Below are 20,472 nucleotides of genomic sequence, written 5' to 3' on the forward strand. Positions count from 1 at the left end.
CGGGGCTGCTCCGCCGGCTCGTGGGCAGGTGAGTGTCCTTACGCACGCGAGTTCTGCCACGGAAACCGAGGCCGACGCGAGTGAGTGACAACTTGTGCAGTTTGCTAACTGTGTCGGGATCTTCTGTTGCACACACTCCAGGAACTTCCTGGACCGTCTTCTCTGTGCTCTATTATCCTTCCAGCAGACATCTGGTGAGTAAAGTCCCCCATGAGAACAAGGGCTAGCGATCGTGAGACTTCTCCCAGCTGCTTATAGAATATTTCGTCTGCCTCTTCATCCTGGTTGGGTGGTCTATAGCCCACTCCTTCCACACTATCTGCCTTGTTGGCCTTCATCCTGGTTGGGTGGTCTATAGCCCACTCCTTCCACACTATCTGCCTTGTTGGCCTTCATCCTGGTTGGGTGGTCTATAGCCCACTCCTTCCACACTATCTGCCTTGTTGGTCTTCCCCCTAATTTTTACCCATAAACACCCAACCCCATCGTCACCATCATTAAGCTCTAGACCGTCAATACACTCCCTAACATACAGGGCTACGTCACCTCCTCTCCTTCCTTGCCTATTCCTTGTGAGGAGCTTATAGCCATCCGTTGCAGCACCTCACTTGTGTGAGTCATCCCACCATGTTTCCATGATGGCAACTCTGCTGCACAATGGCTTCCAGCTCCTCCTGTTTGTTGCCCGTGCTGCATGCTTTGGTGCAGATGCACTTCAGCTGGCTATTGATCCCACCAGCTTTTTGGGGGGAGAAGCCCTAATTCCTACATGACCATTCTCAGGCCCTTCCGTGGTTCCTAACACATCAATAACCCTTGCGTCTTGGCTGTCACACAGCTCTCCATCCTCCCTACCTCCACCGAGCTGGCAGACTGCAGCACCTCGCTAGCACCATCCCTCAAACATGGGCGTGCCGCTCCCAGGCTTATGTCTAGCCAGCCTGGTTTTATCCCTTTCCGCCTTCGAATCTAGTTTAAGGCTGTTTCACTGAGCCCTGCTAAGTCCTGTGCAAGGATCCTTTTCCCCCTTTCAGACACGTGTACCCCGTCTGTCACCAGCAGCTCTGGTGTCGTATGGTCATGATCAGAAACCCCCAATTCTGCCGGTGGCACCAGGCTCAAACTGCTGGCTCTTCCTCTTTCTTCCCTCATCGTTCTGCAGCTGGAAGGACCGAGGAGAACACTACCTGTGCTCCCGGTCCCTTAACCAGTCGTGCCAAGGCCCTGAAGTCTCTCTCGATTGCCCGTGGACTTCTTCCTGCAACTTTGTCACTGCCTACGTGAAAAATCAATAATGGAGAATAATGTGAGGGCCGTACCAGGGTGGGAAGCTTATTCTTCACACCTTTAACTGGGGCCCAGGGAGGCAGCAGACTTCCCTCAGAAGGGGGTCCGGTCTGCATACGGGGCCTTCTGTGCCCTTCAGAAGGGAGTCTCCTCTGGCGATGGTCCGTCTTTTTCTTTTTGTGGAAGCGGTACCAGCTCAAGCAGATGGGTTTATGGCAATAACCATCAATGGCCGTTGGCTTCTTTGACGGAACTTCCCGAAAATGCAAGAAGAGACACTCAGACACCCTGAGCTGTCCCCTCCCTTCCCTGGGCCCGGGCACGGGCAGCCAAGCGCCGCATGGCAAAGCCCGCTGCGTCTTCCCCAGGCTGTCTTGGCCTGGCTGGCTGCTGCCAGGAGGGGACAGCGGGTAATGAGAGCCGAGGGGTGACAGGAGGGACACCGGGCAGTGACAGGCCCGGGGGGTGACAGGGGGGACACCGGGCAGTGACAGGCCCGGGGGGTGACAGGACACTGGGCCATGACAGGCCCGGGGGGGGTGATAGGAGGGACACCGGGCAGTGACAGGCCCGGGGGGTGACAGGGGGGACCCCGGGCAGTGACAGGCCCGGGGGGTGACAGGGGGGACACCGGGCAGTGACAGGCCTGGGGGGTGACAGGAGGGACACCGGGCAGTGACAGGCCCGGGGGCTGACAGGGGGGACACCGGGCAGTGACAGGCCCGGGGGGTGACAGGACACTGGGCCATGACAGGCCCGGGGGGGTGATAGGAGGGACACCGGGCAGTGACAGGCCCGGGGGGTGACAGGGGGGACCCCGGGCAGTGACAGGCCCGGGGGGTGACAGGGGGGACACCGGGCAGTGACAGGCCTGGGGGGTGACAGGAGGGACACCGGGCAGTGACAGGCCCGGGGGGTGACAGGGGGGACACCGGGCGGTGACAGGCCCGGGGGGTGACAGGGAGGACACCGGGCAGTGACAGGCCTGGGGGGTGACAGGGGGGACACCGGGCAGTGACAGGCCCGGGGGGTGACAGGGGGGACACCGGGCAGTGACAGGCCCGGGGGGTGACAGGGGAGACACCGGGCAGTGACAGGCCCGGGGGGTGACAGGAGGGACACCGGGCGGTGACAGGCCCGGGGGGTGACAGGGAGGACACCGGGCGGTGACAGGCCTGGGGGGTGACAGGGGGGACACCGGGCAGTGACAGGCCCGGGGGGTGACAGGGGAGACACCGGGCAGTGACAGGCCTGGGGGGTGACAGGAGGGACACCGGGCAGTGACAGGCCCGGGGGGTGACAGGAGGGACACTGGGCGGTGACAGGCCCGGGGGGTGACAGGGGGGACACCGGGCAGTGACAGGCCCGGGGAGTGACTGGACACCGGGCGGTGACAGGCCCGGGGGGGTGATAGGAGGGACACCGGGCGGTGACAGGCCCGGGGGGGTGATAGGAGGGACACCGGGCAGTGACAGGCCTGGGGGGTGACAGGAGGGACACCGGGCAGTGACAGGCCCGGGGAGTGACTGGACACCGGGCGGTGACAGGCCCGGGGGGGTGATAGGAGGGACACCGGGCGGTGACAGGCCCGGGGGGTGGCAGGACACCGGGCGGTGACAGGCCCGGGGGGTGACAGGACACGGTTTTTTGTCACAAGGCCAGGTGAGGCGCAGGGGGGTGCGGCGTTCCGCTGGGCACGCGCAGTGATGCGATCAGGGCAGCCCCGGCACTTGGTGTCCGGTAAACCCCCCAAGGGAACGCTGAGGCAGAGGTGCCCGAGTGCCCACAGCGAGTGGCTGGGCCTGGGAGCGCTGCGTGAGAGAGGGAGCAGAGGCCGAGCCGGGGCCGCGGGGGCCTCTCCCCGACGTCCGCCCGCCCACCTGCCCGTCGCTGAGTTGTCGCGGGGATGAGCTCAGCCCGCGCTGCTTGCCCCGGCCCCCTCGGTCTGCCGCGGTAGACGCCGTCGGGGAGCAGGCCCCAACCATGTCGTGCGTCCACTACAAGTTCTCCTCCAAGCTGAGCTATGACACGGTCACCTTCACCGGCCTCCACATCTCCCTGTGCGACCTCAGGCGCCAGATCATGGGCCGGGAGAAGCTGAAGGCGGCCACCTGTGACCTGCAGGTCACCAACGCCCAGACCAAAGAAGGTGCGTGGGGGCGGCGGGCGCAGGGGCTCGGGGACTGCCTGGCTGGCAGTGTCGCAGACCACCCCGCGACGGCCGCGGCCTGCGGGAGCCACGCTCTGCTCTTTGTGGCCCGACCCCACGTAGCCTGAGTCAGCCTGGGGCCCATCCGGCCAGCATGCGGGGGCACTGGCGGGGCAAGCGGTGCGGGGGCTTACGCGGGGTGGGAAGCCATAATGTGATTCGGCCACGATCGGTAGCTGTGGCTTGTGTTGGCGGCCTCACAGAGCTGTTCTTTTATAGATGCTCTTCTGACAGCTACCTCCAGATCTGTGCTTTGGACGTGGCGCAGGCATAGAGGAATGTGTGGTTGATGTGTGATGTACAGGGCTTACCAAAGTTTTGGTTTCCTGGAATTCTTCTAGGCCAAATGATAAGGAAATACGGGAGGATACCTTATAACAGTAACCTCTCCTGATGTCTTGGAAATCGAGTGGAGAAAGCAGAAGGGGATGGAAATAGAGCAGGTGGCTACTTTGAAGAAATAACTTGTGTTTGGTGACTTAATTTTGCCTTCACCTTGGTTTACCCCACTGCACTGGAAAACTGGTTTGGTGGCTGTGGCAGAAACTGCTCACTAGCAACACTTTGGATCACGAGCGTGTCTGTGAGTTACTGTCTATGCAGACCCTTTAATGGCATCTCGCCCATGAGTGTTCTCGGTATCTAAATGGCACCTTGGAAGTTCTTGTTAATATCGCTTCTGTTCTACACCAAAGACATTGTCGTTCAGGTGCTATTGAGCATCATTTCACCATTTGTCTCTAAGCGTGGTTTTTTCCCTGGTACTAAGTGTTAACCGTATCGGGGCAGTACTGAGCTTTTACGGCAGAATATTTATGGTGAGTGTCCTGGGTAACGAGTACTATGAGCAAGATTAGAGGGGCCCTGCCTCCAGCCAGGCGGAGGAGAGGGACAGCCGAGTTTATTGGACTGTGTGGATTAGATGGCCTGGCACATCAGACCCACAGGAGATAGTTCATGCCGTAGCCCTTGGGCCAGTCCGGGCAGGACAAGATGTTAAAAATGTGCTCTACATGGCAGCCGGGGAGAATGGCCCTACCTGGAGTCTCTGGCAGAAGGCACCAGGAGAGACTCGAGGTCGACCTCTAGGGTTTTGGAGTCGAGGATATAGGGGATCTGAGTCCCGCTATACTCCAACTGAAAAGGAGATACTGGCGGCATATGAAGGAGTTCGAGCTGCCTCAGAAGTGGTTGGTACTGAAGCACAGCTCCTCCTGGCACCCCGACTGCCGGTGCTGAGCTGGATGTTCAAAGGGAGGGTCCCCTCTACATGTCATGCGACTGATGCTACGTGGAGTAAGTGGGTCGCGCTTATTACACAGCAGGCTCGAATAGGAAATCTTAATCGCCCGGGAATCTTGGAAGTGATCATGGACTGGCCAGAAGGCAAAGATTTTGGAATATCACCGGAAGAGGAGGTGGCGCGTGCTGAAGAGGCTCCACCATATCATGAACTGCCAGAGAACGAAAGGCAATATGCCCTATTTACTGATGGGTCCTGTCGTATTGTAGGCAAACATCGAAGGTGGAAAGCTGCTGTATGGAGCCCTATACGACGAGTTGCAGAAGTGGCTGAAGGACAAGGTGAATCAAGTCAGTTTGCGGAGGTGAAAGCCATCCAGCTGGCTTTAGATATTGCTGAACGAGAAAAATGGCCAGTACTCTATCTTTATACTGACTCATGGATGGTGGCAAATGCTCTATGGGGGTGGCTGCAGCAATGGAAGCAGAGCAACTGGCAACGCAGAGGCAAGCCCATCTGGGCTGCTGAATTGTGGCAAGATATTGCTGCCCGACTAGAGAATCTCGTCATAAAAGTACGTCACATAGATGCTCACGTACCCAAGAGTCGGGCCACCGAAGAACATCAAAACAACCATCAGGTGGATCAGGCTGCTAAGATTGAAGTGGCTCAGGTGGATCTGGACTGGCAACATAAGGGTGAATTATTTATAGCTCGGTGGGCCCATGACACCTCAGGCCATCAGGGAAGAGATGCAACATATAGATGGGCTCGGGATCGAGGGGTGGACCTGACCATGGATGCTATTGCACAGGTTATCCATGAATGTGAGACGTGTGCTGCGATCAAACAAGCCAAGCGGTTAAAGCCCCTCTGGTATGAAGGACGATGGTTGAAATATAAATATGGGGAGGCCTGGCAGATTGACTATATCACACTTCCACAATCTCGCCAAGGCAAGCGCTATGTGCTTACCATGGTGGAAGCAACCACCGGATGGCTGGAAACATACCCTGTGCCCCATGCCACCGCCCGAAACACTATCCTGGGCCTTGAAAAGCAAGTCTTATGGCGACATGGCACCCCCGAAAGAATTGAGTCAGACAATGGGACTCATTTCCAAAACAACCTCATAGACACCTGGGCCAAAGAGCACGGCATTGAGTGGGTGTATCACATCCCCTATCATGCACCAGCTTCCGGAAAAATTGAACGATACAACGGACTGTTAAAGACTACACTGAGAGCAATGGGTGATGGGACATTCAAACATTGGGATAAACATTTAGCCAAAGCCACCTGGTTAGTCAACACTAGGGTATCTACTAATAGAGCCGGCCCTGCCCAATCAAAACTTCTACGTACTGTAGAAGGGGATAAAGTCCCTGTGGTGCATGTGAGAAACATGCTGGGGAAGACAGTCTGGGTTACTCCTGCCTTAGGAAAAGGCAAACCCGTTCGTGGGATTGCCTTTGCCCAGGGACCTGGGGGCACTTGGTGGGTAATGCGGAAGGATGGGGAAGTCCGATGTGTACCTCAAGGAGACTTGATTTTGGGTGAAAACAGTCAATGATTTGAATTGTATTATGTTAATTGTTCAGTATGACATTACTACTATGGTTGCTATCTACCATATCAATGGTATTATAGTAAGAATCACCCAGACTGATGAAGAATGAGCTTCACTGAAACCAAGCAACGTGCAGCAGTGATGAAACCAGAACTGGCTTCAGCAGCTTGCGTCCAACAAATCCCTTGAGACCGACATCTTCGACCTGCAGATCATGGATATGGACCGTGCCAGATGACAATCCAACACCACATACCATCTCCCCTGCCCTGAGAGACTGCTATGATGGATGAAGCCCAGAGTCATGGACTGACTGAACTCCAACAGACATTTTAAAGTGATGGCCCATGGCCTAAGAAAGTGATATCTGTGTGTATATATTAAAAGACAGGAAGAGTAATAATGAATAATTGGAATGTATTGAAAAGTATAGGACCTGGGCATGACGTAAATGGTATGGAATAAGGGGTGGATACTGTCCTGGTTTCAGCCAGGATAGACCTGGTTTTCTTCACAGAAGCCAGTGTGAGACTGTGTTTTGGATTTGGGATGAGGAACTGTTGATAATGTGCTGATGTTTTGGGTTGTTGCTGAGCCGTCAAGGACAGTCCAGCTTCTTGTGCTGGCCTGCCAGCGAGCAGGCTGGGGGTGCACGGGGAGCTGGGAGGGGACACAGCCAGGACAGCTGACCCAGGCTGGCCAAAGAGATATTCCCTACCATCCGACGTCATGCCCAGTACATAAACTGGAGTTGGCCGGGGGGTGGAAATCGCTGCTCGGGGATGGGCTGTCGATCACGGGGTGGTGAGCAATTGCTGTATTGGGCATCACTTGTTCTTGTACATTCCTTTGTTGGTATTATCATTGTTGTTTCCTTCTTTCTTTCTGTCCTATTAAACCGTGTTTATCTCAACCCACGAGGTTTTTCCTAATTCTCTCCCCCATCCCACTGTGGGAGGGGGAGTGAGCGAGCGGCTGCGTGGTGCTTAGTTGCCGGCTGGGGCTAAACCACGACAGTGACTATATGTAAGGAATGTTCTTAGAGAACTAATAAATTCTTTTAAACCTAAAAAATGGTGCTTGATTCTCAGAGGTCATCATGGTTTTGTGGTAAACAAGCATATCACGAGAGGTGCTGCCACTTGTAGCCTTCTGCAGAACTACCACGGTCCCCAGTTCGGCACAGGCGTAGCAAACTCCTGCCTTTTTGTGCCTAACCCAGAGACCCCAGGTCTCTGAAACGTCAGTCCAGTGGTTTGTGATCTGGAGCAGAACAATACTCTGCATGACTCCGTCCCGCAGGCAGAATCCTTTGGGCTTCTAGAACTGCGGCTGCTGTGACCTGCCAGTTGTTTGTCTGGGCCTCCGTACGGTTTGAGCTCCTTCTCCACGAACAAGTCCAGCGCAGGCCTTTCTTGACAGGCGTCTGTGTACTGGTTGGATTTGCCTTTTGAGAAGAGCTCTAGGCGCTGGTTTCAGGATGTGACTTGTGTAAGAGCTTCTGGTTTTGTCATGAGCAGTCCTTTCTCCTACAGTTTGAAACTGCTCTCAAGTCCCGAGGAAGCTTGCTCTTTGCTTCCCGGGGCGGGGAAGGTCAGGAGCTAGTTTTGGCTAAATGGTTTCTGAGTTTTCTGAAGAAGCCTCCTGTCATCTGGAAATAGAAGGAAAATTTCATTTCATGGTTGACATAATGTCTTGTGGTAGGTATGTTTTGGTCTATGAGAGGTTCCTGCCCGTAAGAATAATCTACCGAACAATGGAGCCTAAATCGTGAGAGAGTCCTGTGTTGTGTATGATCACTGGGCAAAACCACCCTGACAGAGCTTGACTAGATAGACAGCATCTTTGGTTTTCAGACCATCGTTCTGTGAAATATGTTTATCTGATTCGTGTGATGAAGTGTAATCTTCTGTACTTTCATGGATTTCTCCTGCACCATAAAAAGGGGTATTTTACAGGAGAAAGTTAAACTACTTTGCTGGTATATCAGCTCAAACCAGTTTGACCACTGACCGCATAGTATTGTGTAAAGAAAGTGCATGCATAAGGTTTGGGGTCATCCTGGGGGCACGCCGAGGAAGATTCGAGAAGACTCTAGCAGGAGAAGAGGGCATGCGCTGAAGAAGACACGCCTGTTCATTAATATGTATTAGAAGACACGCCTATTCATGAATATGTATTAACGGACAGGATATAAACCAGGAACAGGAGCTGTACCGCGTGCGTCTTGGTGGAGCAGAGACTCCCGGCGCACCCAGCGCTGTTTGCTTGCCTCTATTCGCTTAATAAATTGTAAATTTGAATTGGAATCCTGTTTGGGACTAAATCATTTATAACAATTGGGGGCTCGTCCAGGATGGTCTTGGTTCCTGAATTCTGACTTGATCTAGGAGGGGCGCCCCACCTTTTGGTGGCTCCTGATCGGGTCAGGTCGGGACTAACGCCATCCTGAACCTGAATAGGGGCAAGCAAAGAATTTGATTTTTTATGAGCTCCCTTGCCGGCTGCAGCAGTTTATTTTGCCCGTAATTCTGCGCGCGAAGATCCGAACGAAGACGACGGAGTCGTAAGTATTTAAGGTGTATACCGTTCGGTTGGGTAGGATTCGGTTGCCTGTGTGTGTAAGAGTGTGACTGAGACGGAACCTCGTTCCGAAGCGATTGTGGAGGTCTTCTAACCACGGTTCCAATCTCCCACGAGGGACTTGGCCGGTGAAGGACTGAAGCGATTCTTATAGGATTCGTGGGTGGGTGACAGGTCCTAAACCCCCTGCAAGACACTCTTACTGGTAGCCAAGGGCTGTAGGAATTGCCACAGTAAAAATTCCTAGATGGGTCAGACGAAATCGAGACCCCAGGACCAGAAGAAAGGGAGCGAATTACTAGAAATACCTCCGGAGAGTCCATTAGGAATAATGATTGAAAATTGGAATGACAGGGGCCCCAGAAAAGGAAAAAGTAAATTAAAATTAGTTCAATATTGTATGGTAGAATGGCCAAAAGAACCTTTGAGACCACATGTCTTTTGGCCCGTTTTTGGATCTTTTGAAGACTGGGTCTGCCAGGCCTTAAATATATATGTTAATTCAAAGGAACCTTTTAGTCAGGAGGAAAGTGATTATGCAGGATTATGGGACAGAACTTTACGTTCTTTTCCAGCCTCAATACTTACATTAAAAACAGATGAAAAGTTTGAGGAAGAAGAAGAGGGGAAAAGTGAAAAGGAAAAAGATGATAAATGGGAGCCACTGGATAACCTACCGCCTCCATGTTCTAATAATCCATCTCCGGCAGCGGCTCCCCCTCCGGTGGCCGTAGTATCTCCACCACCAACAGCACCGGAATTAGATCGACCTCCGGCTGCATGTACGAGAAGTAGGACTGCTGTATCTGAGGGAGCTTCTCTATATCCCTTACGAGAAGTACCCCTCGGAGGCAATCAGGGAGGCATCGGGTTTGTGGCAGTCCCGTTAAATACCACAGACGTAAGAAATTTCAAGAAAGAAATGGGGACCCTATTAGATGATCCCCTCGGAGTAGCTGAAAAATTGGACCAATTCCTAGGCCCCAATACTTATACCTGGGAAGAAATACAGTCCATTTTAGGGATCCTATTCACTGTTGAGGAAAGGGGAATGATTAGACAAGCTGGAATGAGAATTTGGGAAAGACAGAGTCAGGCAGGACCCCCGGGAGATCAGAAATGGCCAAATGTGGATCCCCACTGGGATCATCAACAACCCCCAGGAAGACAAAATATGAGGGATTTGAGAACGTTAATCATACAGGGAATAAGGGAAGCGGTTCCCCGAGGGCAAAACATTACTAAAGCATTTAATGAACAACAAGGGAAAGACGAATCTCCGACAGAATGGTTGGAGAGGTTGAGGAAAAACCTACAAATGTATTCTGGAATTGATCCGAATACAGTGGCTGGGACCGCACTCCTTAGAACACAATTTGTAGCTAAATCCTGGCGGGATATAAGAAGGAAATTAGAAAAATTGGAAGATTGGCAAGAAAGAGGATTAGAGGAGTTACTTAGAGAAGCCCAGAAAGTCTATGTTAGGAGGGACGAAGGAAAACGAAAAGCAAAACCAAAAATTTTTGTAGCAGCAGTAAGGGAAAGTCAGAAAAATAAGACGACTCCTGGAGAGAAAAGGGAAAAAAGAATAGAGCAGACACCCCGGGGACAGCCTTATCGAGGAAGATTTACAATTCCCGTCTGTTACTACTGTAACAAGAGGGGACATGTTCAGAAGAACTGCCGTCAGCGGGAACAAGATGAGAAGATGTTCAAAGAAGATTAGGGGTGTCGGGGGCTCTATCTTCTGGGGACTTCAACATCAACAGAGCCCTTGATAAAATTATTAATTGGTCCCCATAAAGAGGAAGTTTTATTTTTAGTGGATACAGGGGCCGAAAAGTCAACCATTCAAAAACTTCCAAAAGGAATAGAGAAAGGGAAGAGTTACGTGTCAGTAGCAGGAGCAAAAGGAGAGCCTTTTAAAGTAAATATATTGAAAGATGTAGAAGTAGAAACAGAAAAGAAAATTTGTCTTAATGATTTACTTTTGCTCCCTGAAGCGGAATACAATTTATTAGGAAGGGATTTGATTTTGAAGTTAAACTTGAGCATTCAGAGTCAAGGGGACAAATTGCAGATTAAATTATACACTTTAACACAAGAGGATGAAGAAGCTATTAACCTCTCAGTGTGGTATAAGGAAGGGGAAACTGGAAAGATAAAAATGGACCCCATAAGCATTCAAATAATAGATCCGCACCGCCCAATTAGAATCAAGCAATACCCTATACCTATGGAGGGTCGAAAAGGCTTAAAACCTGTAGTTGACAGACTTTTGGAAAAAGGAACCCTAGAACCATGTATGTCCCCTCATAATACGCCCATTCTTCCCGTAAAGAAACCGGACGGGTCATACAGGACGGTGCAGGACTTAAGAGCTGTAAATCAGCGAACAATCACTAAATTCCCTGTGGTGGCAAATCTTTATACTTTATTGAGTCATATATCTCCCAAACATACTTGGTATAGTGTAATAGATTTGAAAGATGCTTTTTGGGCCTGTCCTCTGGATGAGGGATCCAGAGATTATTTTGCCTTTGAGTGGGAGGACCCCGAAACAGGACGAAAACAACAATTAAGATGGACTGTGTTACCACAAGGGTTTATGGAGTCACCAAATCTATTTGGACAAACTGTAGAAAAAATTCTACAAGATTTCACAATACCTAAGGAGGTAAAATTATTGCAATATGTGGACGATTCATTAGTAGCAGGAGAAACTGAAGAGGGGATCTGAAAAGCCACCATTAAATTGTTAAATTTTCTAGGGGAAAAGGGATTAAAGGTGTCCCGATCAAAGCTACAGTTTGTAGAACAAGAAGTAAAATATTTAGGACATTGGCTGAGTAAGGGAAGGAAGAAGTTAGATCCTGATAGGGTATCTGGGATTCTATCCTTAAGACCCCCACAGACTAAAACGGAAATTAGGCAAATACTGGGATTATTAGGATATTGTAGACCATGGCTTGAAAATTATAGTGATAAAGTAAAATTCTTATATGAAAAATTAACTAATAACCAACTTAAGTGGTTTATTGAAGATGATCAGAGATTTGAGGAAGTAAAAAGGGCATTAATACAAGCACCTGTATTGAGCCTCCCAGATCTAGAAAAACCTTTCTATCTCTTTGTGAATACATCAAGCCAGACAGCATACGGAGTTCTTACTCAAGACTGGGCAGGAATCCAAAAAACCCGTGGGGCATTGTTCTAAGTTACTTGATCCAGTAAGCAGAGCATGGCCTGCTTGTCTCCAAGCTTTGGTTGCTACAGCATTATTAATAGAGGAAGTTAGGAAGATTACCTTTAGTGCTCCTTTAAAAGTGTATACCCCACACAATGTCAGAAATGTTTTACAACAAGAAGCGGAAAAATGGTTAACGGACAGCCGGACCCTAAAGGATGAAGCAATACTAATAGACTCCCCTGAATTAGAACTGAGGGTGACTTCTGCTCAGAGTCCAGCACAATTTTTGTTTGGAGAACCATCAGAGGAATTACAACATAACTGTTTAGAGGTAATTGAGACCCAGACTAAGGTGAGACCAGATCTAAGAGATGCTGAGTTGTAAAATGGAGAAGCGCTGTTTATAGATGGCTCCTCCCGAGTGGTAGAAGGGAAGAGAAAATCGGGATATGCAATAATTAATAAGGACTTAGAACTTGTGGAATCAGGACCTCTTAGTCCATCATGGTCAGCTCAGGCTTGTGAGCTGTATGCCCTATGTAGGGCCCTGGAATTATTAAAAGGAAGAAGCGGGACTGTATTTACAGATTCTAAATACGCATATGGGGTGGTCCACACTTTTGGAAAAATTTGGGAAGAAAGAGGTTTGATTAATACTCACGGGAGGAATTTAATACATCAAGAATTAATAGTAAAAATTTTAAAGGCGTTAAGAGAACCAAAGGAGATAGCAGTGGTACATGTGAGGGGACACCAAAAGGGACTTTTGGTGATTACCGAATTAGAGGAAATAACTTAGCAGATAAAGAGGCCCAGGAAGCAGCCTTGAGGACTAAAGTTGCCAAAATTAATGTCATACAAACAAAGGAGGACACCAGCAAAGGACGAGAGGAAAGAGAGAAGGAGTTTACCCCAGAAGGACAAACAAAATTGGAGAAAATAGGAGCTAAATAGAACAAGGAAAATGGGCACTGCCCGATGGGCGAGAAATGCTGCCAAAAGCCTACACCAGGCGATTATTAGAACGTTTGCATGCGCAAACACATTGGGGTACAAAAGCGTTAAGTGATCATTTTCTTAAACAATTTGGTTGTATTGGAATTTTTGAAATAGCAAAGCAAATTACACAAGGTTGCTTAATTTGTCAAAAGGTAAATAAGACAGTGTTTCGACAAGCAGCCACGGGAGGGAGAAAAACAGCTTACAGACCTTTTGAGAAAGTACAAGTCGATTTCACTGCATTGCCTAAGGTAGGGAGGATAAAATATTTATTGGTAATAGTAGATCATTTAACACAGTGGGTAGAAGCGTACCCCTGTAGCACGAGCTACGGCACAGATGGTGGTAAAAATTTTATTAGAACATTTGATACCTAGATATGGGATAATCCAGTACATTGATTCTGACCAGGGCACACACATTACTTCTAAAATAATAAAACTATTATGTCAATCATTAGGTATTCAGTGGGAATACCACACTCTGTGGCACCCACAAAGCTCAAGGAAGGTAGAAAGAATGAATCAAACAATAAAACAACAATTGGCTAAATTAATGATTGAGACACAAATGCCCTGGACGAAATGTTTACCATTGGCACTTAACAAAAACATACAGTGAGACTGGAATATCGCCATATGAAATGTTCTATGGCATGCCTTATTTTCAAGGAATGCCTCTGGGGAACAATGTAATTGAGCATCATAGTATCCAACAAGATATAATTACCATTGGAAAAAGATTAAAAGAATGAAGAGAGATTGGGATGGTGGCCCAAACACCACCTTTAGGATTTGCAATTCATCAGTTAGAACCAGGAGATAAAATTCTGATAAAAACATGGAAAGAAGGAAACCTATCTCCCCTCTGGGAAGGACCTTTCCTTGTTTTATTCACTACAGAAACAGCTGTGAGAACTGCTGAAAAAGGATGGACACATGTGCCACGAGTGAAAGGTCCAGTGAAGGAGTGGAAGGTCACATCTGACTAAATTGCTGTGGGAATTTTATTGCGGCTACTCCTGTAATAGAAACAGGAGTGAAACATGAAATTCCCACAGTTGCTAAAAATCTACTTGTAAATCTTGCTGAAAACATTGCTAAGTCATTGAATATAACTAATTGTTACGTTTGTGGTGGAACAAATCGAGGTGAACGATGGCCATGGGAAGCTATGGAGAGCAATATAAGTAATCCCCAAGTTTGGAAAACAATGGGAAAGGGTAATAGGAAACAACAATGGGTACTCCAAACGAGTATAATCGGAAGGAGTTGTTGGCAAAAGAAGAACAGGAAAAAGGAGCTGGAACTAGAATTTGTCCTTGGTGTAGAAGGTGGTGTTTATTTGTAAGAACTGCAGGCTAACTGGCAGTTTTCTGTAGCCATAAAGCCTTGCAAATAAAGAGGATCGCCAGGCTCGGGCAAGTGCTCAGGTCTGGACAAACCACTGATCTAGCAAAGCTCTGGCCTTCACAAGCAGTGCTCAATTAATTTGGGTACTAAGAAAGCACCCCCTTAAAGGAAGGAAGAGGGCAAGACCGGAGGGGAACTGGTGTTGCGGCTTAAAAAGGGTCTGCCAAGGGCTGCAACCCCTTTGGGCTGTGACCGCCGACCACTATGGCCCTGACCGGACCTCTTCTAGTTCTACTTGGGGTGAGTTCCTTGACTCTGACTACGGCAAATAACTGTAGTCAATATTGGAACAAGTCCAGCTGGGGTTTACCCCAGAAAAATGGAAAAACTGAGGACCTTTTCTAATTGTACAGCCCGTACGTGTAATCAACAATAAAACCTAGTTTTTTCCTGTTACCCATAAATTAGGGAGAGCGACTAGGAGTCCAGGTGTATAACGAATGGCCTCCTGAGAGATAAACTTGGAATGGAATCAATCTAGGAGGATTTTGGGGAGATTTTATGGGTGGTGATTGGCTTACTAAAATCGGGATAGTTGTACTGGGGATATGTGGGGGATTGTTACTAGATTAATCTACTCGGTTATACAAGGAATGCAGATATCTGCAGTACTCAATTGGAAATGAAAACACGAATCAATACTGCAAAGAAGAAGATGGGGGATTGTGAAATATGTTCATCTGATTCGTGTGATGAAGTGTAATCTTCTGTACTTTTATGGATTTCTCCTGCACCATAAAAAGGGGTATTTTACAGGAGAAAGTTAAACTACTTTGCTGGTATATCAGCTCAAACCAGTTTGACCACTGACCGCGTAGTATTGTGTAAAGAGAAACTTGTAAAGTGCATGCATAAAGTTTGGGGTCATCCTGGGGGCACGCCGAGGAAGATTTGACAAGACTCTAGAAGGAGAAGAGGGCATGCGCCGAAGAAGACACGCCTATTCATGAATACGTATTAGCAGACAGGATATAAACCAAGAACAGTAACTGTACCGCGTGCATCTTGGTGGAGCGGAGACTCCCGGAGCACCCAGCGCTGTTTGCTTGCCTCTATTCGCTTAATAAATTGTAAATTTGAATTGGAATCCTGTTTGGGACTAAATCATTTATCACATCCTTATCCAGCATCTTTTCAAAATACTGGTAAGACTCAAGCCTGCGGCGTAACTGGTTCCTCTTCCATCCGCTGTAGGAGTCCCCTGTGTTCCGGAAACACCACAGGGCACATCGAACTATACCACAAAGCGCTATGGATAGAACCACAATAATTATTCAAGTAACAAATAATCGTTGTAACCATGATAGGTTTGGTAAACCAAGAGGTTAACTTTCCCACAGCTCAGAAAACCCCCAAAAGGTGTCATCTTGAGTTACTTCACGTAGGATTTTTGCTTGTTCTCTGATCTCCCGTAAGTCAGCAGATATTCACCCACTTTGGTCTACATACCTGCAACAGCTGACATTGATTACTGTGCACACCCCTGCCTGTGAGGCTAATATTAAATCTAGAGCCATACGATTTTGTGACACTATTTTCGATAAACTAGTAGTTTCTTCTTGGAGTTTCCTGATGGCATCTATAGTTTTATTCTCAATTATCTCTATTACAGCCGAGATGTTTATTATAGCTTTTTCTAACTCGCTAACCCCCAGAAATGGGATTAGCCACCGCACAAAGCTATGATAGCGTGTCAGCTTTTCTATTAAGGGCTTACTCACCCTTCAGTTTCTTCTCACGGGATTCTGTGTTGTTTTATCAATAATAGTGATGTTGGGAACCAGGGTGCCCAAAGTACATGCTCCCCACCACCTCAGAGGTAAAGTTTTCTGAGCTGCTTACCACACAACCAGTACCACCCTGTCCCTAGCGGAACCGGGAGGCCAGTATAATTAAGTAACTGAAATGCTGGATCAATAGAGACAAAATGTGGTCCTCTGTCAGAGGATATAGTTGCTGGAACTCCAAAACGTGGTATTATCTCTTGTATCAATGCTTTAGCTGTCTCCCGAGCTTTAGCTGTTCTGGTTGGGAATGCCTCTGGCCAACCTGAAAAGGTATCAGTTAATACCAATAAATATCGATACCCCCCTTTTCTTGGAAGTTCTATAAAATCAATCTGTCATTGTTGCCCAGGCCCATTGTCTTTCCCAATCTGGCCCATTTCTGGCTTGGCGGTATTCTTGGGATTAGTTTGGAGGCAAAGATCACGTTGTTGAGTTACCTGTCTCACCATAGTATACAAATTTCTGGCCACACTTTCTCTAATTAAATGTTTATATAGAGTCTCCATCTCCCAATGCCTTTTCCTACGTTCTTCCCTTACCAAATGCCATATTAGGCAGGAGGGAATAACCACGTTTCCTTGTGGGGTATAAGCCCACCCTTCTTTGTTATATGACCCTTCCAGATCTGTGATAAGGTTTTGATCTTCCTCGGTATATTTTGGCTTACCTTCTAGGGAGATTCGCCGTCAGGGACTAAAGCTCCTTCTGTTTTAATCTCTGTTTTAGCTACCTGTTTTGCCTCTCTGTCCACCAGCTCATTTCCTCTCTCCAATTCCGAGCTCACTTTCCGGTGAGCCTTAATATGCATAATCGCCACCTTCTCAGCAAGTTGGACTGCTTTCAACAGTCTCAAAATCTCTTTTGCATGCTTAATAGTTTTCCCTTGAGAGCTCAGTAACCCTCTTTCCTCCTAGATTGTTCCATGCACGTGCACAACTCCGAAGGCATATCTTGAGTCTGTATAAATATTCACAACTTTGCCTTGAGCCACTTCCAAGGCTCAGGTCAGAGCAATTATTTCTGCGCTCTGTGCAGAGGTATTTATGGGCAAAGGTCTATTATTTCTTGACTAGTGGTAATGGCATATCCCACGTGTCTTTTACCACTCAGGACATAGCTGCTTCCACCTGTGAACCAGTTTTCTCCGCTTTCCATAGGGTTGTCTTTTAGATCTGGTCGGTTTGCGTACGTTGTTTCAATAGTCTCCAAACAGTCATGATGCGCTGGTTCTCCCGTGTTTCCACTAAGGAAAGAAGCTGGGTTGACAATGTTAGTAACTACGACCTCCACATCATCCTATTCTATCAGTATAGCCTGATATCTCAGGGATCTTTGTGGAGAAAGCCAGTGCCCACCCTTTGCGTCCAGCACTGCGGACACTGTGTGAGACACTAAAACAGTCATCTTCTGGCCCAGAGTAAATTTTCGGGCTTCTTGTACATTCAATATTACAGCTGTAATTGCTCTCAAGCATCCAGGCCAACCCTTCGCAGTTGCGTCTAACTGTTTGGAAAAGTAGGTAACTGCTCGTCGATAGGGGCCCAGATCTTGTCCTAATATTGCCAGAGGAATTCCCTGTTTCTCGTGGGAAAAGAGAAAAAAACGGTTTACTCACATCGGGGAGCTCTAAGGCCGGAGCCGACACCAAAGCTTTCTTTAGTAGCTCAAAGGCTCGTGTGCTCTCTTTGCCCGTCCAGATCATACAATCGTATCGTAACAGTTTCCTTTCTCCAGACGGTATTTCCCAAGATTCCAAGTCTTTTGCGAGCTCATTGCCAAAGATGGTAGACTGTTCGTAAATCCTTGTGGCAACACCGTCCAAGTGAGCTGAGTCTTGCGACCACTTTTGGGGTTTTCCCATTCAAATGCAAATCATTTTTGGCTGGCTTCATGGAGAGGGAGGCAAAAGAAGGCATCCTTCAGATCTAAAACAGTAAACCAAGTTAGTTCAGGTGTTAATACGGTCAACAGGGTATATGGATTTGCTGCTACGGGGTAAAGGTCCTCAGTTATTTTATTTACGGCCCGTAGATCCTGGACCACACTATACAACCCGTCAGGTTTACGAACAGGTAATACAGGGGTGTTGAAATCAGACTCACAGTTTTTCAGTAATCCTATTTATAAAAATCTTCCAATCACTGGCCGAATTCCTTCCTTACCTTCCCTTCTGCGGGCAGACTGCTTAAGAATAGACTCAGTATCTGGATATATTGCTGATCTTTTACTTCCAGAGTAATTTCTCCTTTTTCAAATGTAATTTTTGCACCCAATTGTTCTAACAAATCTCTTCCCAAAAGTGGCTTTGGGGAGTTGGGCCTATGTAGGAATTTGTGGATACCCCATTGTTTTCCCAATTTGTACTTCAAAGGTTTACAAAAATACGCCTTTTCACTTTGGCCAGTCGCTGCTTTTACCATGATATAGTCGTTTCCCAGGGGCATCAAGGCTTGATTTAAAACCGAGTATGTTGCCCCTGTGTCAACCAAAAATTCTACTTCTTGTTCTTCCTTCCCCAGCCTCATTATAACCAGTGGATCTGCTGGGGTACATTCCCCAGGTCCCTGTCAATCCTTTTTCACATGGGCTACTATTCTTCCTGTCTGGTGGCTTCGCCTCTTTGCCTTGTTTCTTGGACACCCTCCTTTCCAATGACCAAATTTCTTACACAACGCACATTGATCCTTACCTAATCAAGATGGTTCTCGTCTAGGCCTCTCTTCCTCCTCTTCCCTGACAACTGCTATCGTTCCTCTTTGCCCTTGTCTATATTCTTCCTCTCTCTTACTAAATACTCTCCACGCTTCACCCAGCAACACTTCCAGATTTCTACCTTCTGTAGGGCGCAGCTTCTGGAGTTTGTGCCTAATGTCCCCCGTAGACTGACCCAAGAACAGGGAGACTATTTGTTGTATTCCTACCTCTGACCCAGGATCCAGCGGTGTGCTACGGCGCATTACATCCCTCAATCGATCCAGGAACTCGGATGGGGACTCAGAAGGACCTTGTTTAACTGCATATAGAGCTGACCAGTTTGTGGTTTTGGGAATAGCCCTTTCCATTCCCTTCAAAATCCAGTCTTGATATTCCTGTAGCCTCTCCATATGGGCAGATTTATTAGCGTCCCATTTTGGGTCTCGGAGGGGAAATATTCTTTGACATCCCCCCCCCGTGATCTTGTAATGGTCTTCAGCTAAATTCTCTGCTGTTTTCAAAATTAATTGCTTTTCTGTTTCTGTCATATACTCTAAGAGCAACTGTATACCTTTCCAGTCTGGATTATGTTGTTTTACCATGAACTGAAAATGCTTAGTAACACTCACCGGGTCGCTTCTATAGTCTCTTGCAACTTTTCTCCATTCTCCTAGATCAGTGGTGGAAAAGGGCACCTTAATCATCATTGTTCCTCCATCAGGTCCCACTGCCTCTCGGAATGGGGCTTGTAAAGCTGTAGGGACAGTCCTAGAGGCAGTTTTCTTCCTTGTGCGGGAAGATATGGGACCGTCCAGGGGAGCGGAGCTGTGGATCTGTAGTTTGTTTTTTTAATACTAAGGCAAAAGTCTCAAGCTTATGACTAAGTGCCAGTGGTGCTGCAGCCACAAACCACTGGGGGGAAATGGTTATCAAGGGTGTTTCTCACTTAGCTCAGCAGTTGTAGCAATTCCAGTGAATCGTCTGTGTTCCTGTTTTCCTGCCTGTGTTTGGAGAACATCCACTCCTGTCCACAGAAGAGGTGTGTGTGTAGAGCTTATGAATACATGTATCTGAAGTAAAAATCATGCATTCTGTGTGACAGATTTAGAAAGGATGGCTTGCTACAGTAGTAGTTGGTTGGTGATGAGTTAGACTTCTGCTTCTCTTTGAAAGCTTCCCTGAAAGCTATGGAAGACCCATCAGTAGGCAAACTCCAAATGTTTTTATATCCTGAATAGTGCCTACTGTAATCATGAGACTGGCATAAAAATTGAGATTTTTATAATGCAGCTCATATTTGTTCTTTGCTTTCTTTGTGAGCTCAGGGCTTGTAAGGGTACACTGTATTTTTTAGATTTCTTTTATAATCAGGAAGCTTAGGAAAGAATTTTTGTGGTGGTTGGCTTTTTTCTTTTGTCCATCCGTAATCATTTGTTGTAAATTGCTGAGCATTCAAGGAAATACCAAAACTTTCATGACTTGCAATGTAAAAAACTGT

General features: G+C 47.9%; 1 protein-coding gene across 1 annotated transcript in view; it reads left to right on the top strand.

The window, feature by feature from the left end:
- Positions 1-3,270: 3,270 nt before the first annotated feature.
- Positions 3,271-20,472, top strand: part of LOC309416271 (leukotriene B4 receptor 1-like) — a gene marked incomplete at its 5' end in the record, with an annotated part of 112,143 nt that continues 94,941 nt past the window's right edge. Inside the window, one exon of the mRNA XM_082015843.1 lies at positions 3,271-3,436. Within this exon, the coding sequence (XP_081871969.1) occupies positions 3,271-3,436 (166 nt within the window). The remainder of the gene's footprint in view (positions 3,437-20,472) is intronic.

This window comes from Phaethon aethereus, assembly GCF_964289735.1.
Source record: "Phaethon aethereus genome assembly, contig: HAP1_SCAFFOLD_115, whole genome shotgun sequence".
NCBI classification, from domain to species: domain Eukaryota; kingdom Metazoa; phylum Chordata; class Aves; order Phaethontiformes; family Phaethontidae; genus Phaethon; species Phaethon aethereus.